General features: G+C 44.3%; 1 protein-coding gene across 1 annotated transcript in view; it reads left to right on the top strand.

Moving 5' to 3' along the window:
• Window positions 1–8,191, top strand: part of ARG2 (arginase 2) — a 72,920-nt gene that overhangs the window by 54,646 nt on the left and 10,083 nt on the right. Inside the window, exon 4 of the mRNA XM_013003726.2 lies at window positions 6,905–7,082. Coding sequence (XP_012859180.2) covers window positions 6,905–7,082 — 178 coding nt within the window. The remainder of the gene's footprint in view (window positions 1–6,904; window positions 7,083–8,191) is intronic.

The following is an 8,191-nucleotide window of genomic DNA, read 5'->3' as shown; positions in this document are numbered from 1 at the left end:
TTTCCAGTTCCTATCTGTACCAGTGTACCTCCTCTGGTCTAGCCAGACTTGCAAGGTAGAATTCATGTCATGATAGTGGGAGCGGGGAGGAAACCTTTAGAAACTAGAGGAAGAGGAGACTTTATTTCACATGCTTTGGATGGAGAAGGACTTCAAGCTTGGTAAAGTAGAGAGGCAGCAAAAAGAGGACAGTCCCACAACAGCGAATTGACACAGTGGCTGTAATAATGGCTCAAACATAGGACTAATTGGTAGGATGATAAGGGGCCAGGCTGTGTTTCATTCTGTTGACAAGGTAACTGTGAGTCAGCAACAACTGATGGCACCTAGCAACAACAAGAACATATTTTCATTTTTTACTATGGAATTGTTCAACCTGACAAAAGAGAATAACATAATGAACTAGATATATCAATCATGCACCATCAGTCGGTTAATAATTACCATCCATTTTACTGTGCCCTTAATTCTACCTCCAGACCATTTGAAGCAAATCACAAGTATCATTTGTAACTATTTCAGTACAACACACACATTATACTGGTTTTTTGAAAATGGCACAACCCTCTTGCATGTTCACTTCCTGTGAATGCTATGTGTGTGCGATGCAGCACTTGGGGCACCTTGTATGTGAAAAGATATGCTATATCTTTAAAAGATAAGAATTCGTTAAGGCGTAAGCCACCATATTATTATTACTCCTAAAATATATATGATAATATTGAGTAGCCCATCATGCCCAATTGGCACACACCTTTTTTTTATGTTTGAAGTGGGATCCAAATTAAGTTCATAGTGATTATAGATTAATACCTTTCATTGATAGGCCACTCTCTTTTCCCCCTCCCTGTAGTTAGTTTGTAGAAAACGAGGTCATGTGTAGAATTTCTGTCAGTTTGGGTTTTGCAGAGAGCTTCCCTGTGGTGTAGTCTGACCTGCTCCTTTGTCCTCTCTATTTCCTGTAAGCTGGTCATCAGATCTAGAGCCCTGGGCAGATTCAGGTTCAGTTTTTATTTCTTTTGGCAAGACTGCTTCCTGGGTAATGGTGTACAGTTCCTGCAGAAGTGATGTTATCAGCCACTGCGATTGCCTCTGATTGATTCATTAATTGTTCTCATGTATTTTCAACGGTGATGCCTCTTTAGTGAGTGCTACTGTAACAAACACAACCACTGGAGTTTTAAGAAACAGCAGTTTGCATTTTCACAGTTCCAAAGGCTAGAAGTCTGCATTCAGGCATCCGTTCAGGGGAAGGCTCTGTTTGCTCTGGGGAAAAAATACTAGTTGGGGATCTGGGACTCCAGCATTCTGTGGGTCCTCAATGATCTAGCTGTCTCCTTTGTCCTTTTTCCCTGTGACTAACCTGTTCTATTTTAAAAATGATTAGGTTTAAGGCATGCCCTACAGCCAGACGGCCTCCTAACATTACAAAGACATCCCATCCAGGGCAATAGTGGACCAGATTTTTAAAATTTATTTTGGTGGGGTGGGGCGGGCACACAATTCAATTCGTAATAGTCTCTAACAACTCACTGCCAACACGTCCAAAACTGAGCTTCCAGTTGTCTTCTCTCCACCTCCCATCCTTTTTTTTCCATCTCTGGTAGTGGCAGAGCCAGAAAACTGGAGGGCAGACCTTCTGTCTCTGCCCTTAGCTTCTCTCTCTCTCCCACTGCCTTCTCTATACAGCTCCTTCTAGGGTCCCTTCTCCGACAGTCCCTTTCCCACACTGCTACCAGACCATTAAACCTAAAATGCAGGTTTGATTATCATTTCTTTCCTGGAAAACCTTAGTAGATTCCCAACACCCTCAGGATCTGGGCCCTGCTCCCTCCTCCTGCCTTACTCTCTCTCCATAGTTATCTTGAAGGCACCCTGGGCTCTGGGGAGCTCCAAACTGTAGTACCATGAGCCTTTTCTGCTGGGTAAGCCTTCTTCCTCTGTGCCTGGCTAATAGCTGTTAAGATGTGGATATGTCTCTTCTGAGAAGTCCTCCTGGCTCTTTGTGAGTCTGAGCATTTCCCCTCTCCTCCTACCACACCGTGCACAACCATCTCTCTCCTTACATGCTGTGAGCTCCTGGAAGGCCTACTGCCATGTCTCTTGAACTCAGTGTGAAACACAGTAAGTACACAGTAAATTTGTGGGAGGAAGACGGGGGACAGAACATCACAGCTGTCTCTTATCACTTCATTCACAGCTGTACCGATGGGATGTTCTCAGATAACAATTTCTTTTCTCTCAAAATGACTGACTACATAATCCCCAGATTGTTAGGTGTGCAAGGCTCAACGAATAACTGTCCTATATCATCCAACAGTTCAGTGCCCGGAGAAGGGTATCATGCTTGGTAAAGTAGAGGGGCAGGGAAGAAGATGAGACCTTCTTCAAGATGGATGGACGCAGTGGCTGCAATAATAGGCTCTAACATGACGTCAATTATGAGGCTGACACCAGACCGGTGGTGTTTTCTTTTATTGTACATAGGGTCAGACTCAACATCAAACTGTGTTACCTCTTAACACCGTGGTTGGCTACCAGTTGATGACTTTATTTATACTAAATGTTAGTAGGTTACAGTGACCACAGTTAGTACCCATTTTTTTTAAACATTGTAATCAAGACATGAGCAGCTAATAATCACTACTTTTTTTTCAAATAAGGCTGATCCCTGGTTGCTTTAGGTAGAGGCTATGTAATTGCTTTATCAAAATAACACAGAAGTCAGAACCCAAGAGACTTTTATGGTTGGTTTGAACAACTTAATTCATGCTTAAATTTATTATCCTTTAGAATGACTAATCTCTCTTGGTATTGAGAGCGTTAATAAAGCAAGTGTGGTAATAATATTTTGAAGACAGAATCTTACCTGCTTTCTATCCCCTACCCACACCCTCCCAAGAGACATGAGCCTCTAAGAAAAGAAATACCTTGTGACCCGTGAACTGAGTCAGAGCAGCACGTGGCGTTTGTGGTCAGGGTTTTCAGAGAATTGGTATTTCAAAATTACACGGTCCTTGCCGGTTTCAAACTCCTCCACAGGGAATGTAGGAAACGGACTCGTGTGAGAGCTGGATTCAGCGTTTCAGTGAGAAATCAGCGGGCCTGTGTGTGCTAACTTTGTCTTACCCAAAACCCCATCATCAGATGACAAACGTACTTGGGGAAGGCTTAGGTTATGCAGTCAGTTTTAGGGGAAAATGAAAAGGAGAGAGAAGCCACAAAGATGGTTCACCCATGTAAATATGTAATCCCTTACCATGTGCCAAGTCTTGCCCTGTTAGCTCATTGTAACAACTCTGGGAGGAAGGACAGCCTTAGATACTGTGGTTAGAGAAGTGGACTCTTCCAGGAAGTTAGCAGTGAGAGAGCAGAGCTGCTTTTACTTTTGCATTTGATGTGGTGGTTGGCCCAGTGTGGCCAAATGATATGTACCCTGTGCTTTCAGCCCAGAATAGTATGGAATGCAATCTGTTTGCGCTTCCTTCTGCAGCCTCACCAAGGTTTGCCCAGGGTCCAGGGCAGGCGAGCTACATATCAGAAGTATAACGAGCAAATCTGTTGTCTCTACTCTTTAAGTCTCTTCTGCACAAACCAAAAACCCTATTGCTATTAAGTCATTTCTGATTCATAGTGACCTTATCAGACAGAGTAGACCTTTTTTTTAAGTGTTTTTGAGACAAATCTGTGAGAGCAGACCATCTCTTAAAGAGCAGCTGATGGGTATGAAGCACTGACCTGCAGTTAAGCCTCCCAGTGCTTCAGCCCCCAGGGCTCCTTCTGGAACAGGGAGCAAAGAAACACATGTTGTAAAGAATTGACTATCCCTAAGGATTGTTGCCCTCTCTTGAGATCTTGTCAGGAGAAAGACAAAACTTTCTACTCCTCTGAAGAGTTAAGAGTCTTAGAAACCCAGAGGGGGCAGTTCAGTTCTACCCTGTTCCCTAGGGTCTCTAAGTTGGAAATGACAGTGAGTTTGGTTTGGTGAGGTTTTGTCAACATGTTGATAGCGGATTTTTTGTCTTCAGAGTAGTTCAACAATCTTGTTCTAAGATTCAGCATCTTCTTGTTCTGAAGAGGGACAGTGGCTATGTTGCTGTGGCTTACAGAGACAGAGAGACCTCTGCTCACCTAGCTACCCAGGCTGGAATCAAGCTGTTGAGATGCCGTCAGCTGTCAGTTGGCCTGAAAAAGCGTGAGCTGGCTCCTGTGACCTAGGGGCACTTAGAGAGTTCTTCACATGACTTCAGAAGATGGGCAGGAAGGACAGATGCAGTTAAGTGCTTTTATAAGTCACCTCAGCTGAAAATCTTGAGCCAAATTCTGTGCTAGGGTTTGTATTTGAATCATTTACCTCTTGGACCATCACATTCGTGCAAAACCACCATGGTAGATGAGCTTGCATGAAGTTAACTGGGATATGCAAGGTGCACATGTCTGCAGTGACCATCCCTCCTAGAACCCCCACTGCCACTATCCTGCCCGCCTCAGTTCTGGTCTTCATGGCTTTTGAGAGAACTGCCCCGCTGCTGGGGTTAACAGGGGAGCAGAATAGGGAAAGAGAAGTTGACAGCCCTGCTTGAAGCTGTCTTCTGGAGGATTCTGAAGAAGTGAAGTCAATTGTTTACTTGTGTGATACGATTTTTCCTAGTGCAACAAACCTTGTTCTAAGGAAGCAAAGATTTTCAGATACCTTGAGACACCTTTGGGAGTTACATGCAAACCTGTGTTTTATTGCTGGTAACTAAATGAATGTCCTTGAAGAACAAGTCTTTTCAAAGGTTTTTACTCAAATCCCATTTTGGGCATTAAGAGAAAAGTTGTGCGTACTTCAAATGGTCCAAATTAACCCTGGCAGTCTTTTCTGAGTATTGAGCTTGAGTATCACTGCCATTTTGTTTCCGGTAAGCTGTATTCCAGGTACAGTTTTGAAGTTAGAGGAACTGTGCACAGTCCCTCAGAATACTGAGAATTTTTTGCCCGGGCTGCCTACAGCTGCTACCTGTCATGTTTGATTCCAGGTTTAAATGACTTTTTCCTGATAAGTATGGATATTTCCATCTTATTCAGAGACAGTTTGAAAAAGTTGCTTTCTTTTCTCTGTTTCTGCCAGTGAGCCACCAATGGCGCAGTGGGTCTCTGCTCATCTCATAGTGACCTGCTGGGAGCCTTGATAGTCGATGAGCCATCCAGAAGTGGAATTCAGAGCAGGAGGGAGAGTGGGGTGCATTTATGCTGCTGAAAAAGACCTGATCATCCGTACCACAGATAGTCTCTTCACAAGAGTCTTTGGGGCATGCGGCTATTGCAGATGGAGCAATTCAATGACCCCGGCTGCAGTGTGGGTCATGATGTGGTCTTGCAGCTTGTACAGGGTGGTGTGTGGGGCAGACACTCACGTCTCCACTTCACAAGAGTCTTTGGGGTATGCGGCTATTGCAGATGGAGCAGTTCAATGGCCCCGGCCTCAGTGTGGGTCATGATGTGGTCTTGCAGCTTGTACAGGGTGGTGTGTGGGGCAGACACTCACGTCTCCACTTCTCCAGCCATTGGCTTGTCTCGGGATGCACTCACTGAGTGATCACAGCCCTGAAGCTGACACGCTGTTCACGGTATTGCTAAGGTTGCATGGAGCTGTTGGATTTCTTCCCCATTGCCCAGATGCATCATTCTGCTGATGCACTTGTGTTCTCCTGTTCCACTCTGATGGGCCTGGAGAGGTTTATCAAGGTCAAAGGTAACATCTGGGCCTAAATAATCCAAGTCAGTGCGACTCAGCATATTTTCATTAAGCACACCAGGGAGAGAGACACAGGCTGTGCCAGAGTGAGAGTGCTTTTTTATTTTTCTTCCTCACTGCAGTTGGAAAATGAGAGCCCTTTCAAATGGTTTCTGGTCTGTTTGACCCAAGAGTGCCCGACACTTCAGCTTCCTCTTGTACAAGGGCCATCTTGAGAGAGTACAGTGAGCAAGCAGGCCTGCGCTAACCCAGACTTGGGGACAACTTGACCTAAAGCACAGAGGGCCAGTTCCTTTCTTCAAGTGTGACAAGCAGACATTCCTTCCAGATTACAATCTGTGGTGGTTTTCATTGATAACGTCAAGATTCATTAAACGTGATACCGTATGCCCTTTGAATGAGAAGACTGCCTTAACACTCTGATACAGCTATAGCTTTAGCAGTTACCCTGTTCATCCTGCTCTTTGTAGAAGGTTCACCTCCCAGAAGCCCTCCTTCCCACTTATCTCAAAAAGCCTGGCATGTGGGCTAGAATGTGGGCCCTCTACAGCCTGATGTCACATTGTTCCAGTCATCAGTCACTCAGCTGCTTTCAAGCGTCCATACACGGTGGTTGTCGGGCGTTTGCCCTTTGGAAGCCAGTTTGGGTTCTATCCTATTAGTCCTCTCGGCACCCTTGATACAGAGTGGACAATGCCATGGTATATAGTGAAAGAAGAAAGCTTCCAAGCCATCAGGATGGCTCAGTGCATTTACTAAGCCAGCTCTGTAATGAAGTAGGTTAGAAATAATTTGAAATGGTAATCCTGGGGCATCCTAAGCTTTCCTGTTTGTGGTCTCAATTGCTTAAAGGTTATGGCAGAATTTTTAAAATGTTCATGTGGCAGATTGCTGGGCTGTCCACCAAATTCCATTCTCATTTTCTAATGGGCATAGCTTGCCCTGCATTTCCTGGCCAATGTCATCTGTCAAACGGGTCTTCACACGGATTGGACAAGGATTCTAACAATCCTGCCACGTAGTCATGTGACATTTTTATTTTCCTGTGACAAAAATGAGTACGTGTGTGTACTTTGTCACAAGTTAGTATCTGTAGCCCAGACTAATAAGAGTTGGGATAGTCCACACAGTTAATTAACGGTGTCATCCTTCACTTGTTTCCAGGCTACCACCTGAAAGACTTTGGTGACTTGAGTTTTACTCCAGTTCCCAAAGATGACGTCTACAATAACCTGATAGTGAACCCACGCTCCGTGGGCCTTGCCAACCAGGAACTGGCAGAAGTGGTTGGTAGAGCCATCTCAGATGGATACAGCTGCATCACGGTGGGAGGAGACCACAGGTAAGCTGGGAGATGAGGAGAGTGGATATGCTGGTTACCTGGTGCTTTGGACTTCGTATTTTGGCATTTTTCTTTACCTGGAGAATTTTAGGGTCTTGTGCATGTCTAAGGTCAGAGCTTCCGGGGGCACATGTAGTCTTTTGTATAACACGTTGTCTAAATAGGTCATGTACATTCAGACACAGCAGGTACAGAGGCAGACCAAGCAAGGCTTTTAGGCACCATGTGTTTTGTGATTGAAAAGTTCTCAAAACTTTTGTGTTTGTGCTAGCAGGTTCTTACAGAGCCTCTCTCTGGGTTTGAAGGTACATTTCCTGCCTCTGCACTCTGGATCCTCTTCCTCAAAGTGAATCAACGTTCACTTTTATTGATCATTGTTCTGATGTGTCCTCAGCTGTGCTAGGGATTGTGGAATATACGTAATAAGATAAAGTGCCTGCTCTAGGAAACGTGGACCAATTAGAACTAGGTGAAAAAAGACACATGGAATGTAAAATAAAATACCAAATTCTGTAAGATTTAAAGAAGAGACCAGTCTGGGTTCAGTAAGCTTTCTCAGAGGATCTGGGCAAGTAATGAAGGTTTTTGTAGATGGGAAAAAGCATCACAGTACTAGGAATACTAAGTACTTCATAGCTATTCTCACTTTTAATCCTTCTAACAATGCCGTGAGGTGATATGGTATATATTCATTTATTGCCCAGGACACAGGTCAAATAAAGTTAACAAGGTTGAGAGCCAGGGAGTAGTAAAGCTGGGATTCAAAGTCAGTGTGACTCCTTTGGTAGGTAACTCCTCTTTCCAGACCCAATCTAGAACCTTTCTCTGAAGCTTTTCAGGTAACAGAAATTATTTTTGTTTGTTACAACTGTAGAGGCAGGTAGCTTCCTCATTAGTAATAAAAATTTAAAGAGTAAGAATGGGTCAGCCCCAGGTTTTCTACTAAGATTTTACTGCGGTGAAGCAGAAAGTAGGTCTCTTTTTCCCAGCTGTCTTTGGAAGTGCATCTGGCTCGTCTTCCTTCCAGTCACGCCTCCTTGTCCGTGGCCTCGTATCAATGGGATTACCACAGGCCTTGGCTTCTCTTTTTCCTACTTGATGCTGAAACC

This window comes from Echinops telfairi, unplaced genomic scaffold, assembly GCF_000313985.2.
Source record: "Echinops telfairi isolate 266 unplaced genomic scaffold, ASM31398v2 ScPeMD7_18;HRSCAF=68, whole genome shotgun sequence".
In the NCBI taxonomy this organism is placed as follows: Eukaryota; Metazoa; Chordata; class Mammalia; order Afrosoricida; family Tenrecidae; genus Echinops; species Echinops telfairi.
This window is presented reverse-complemented; position numbering and strand designations above follow the sequence as displayed.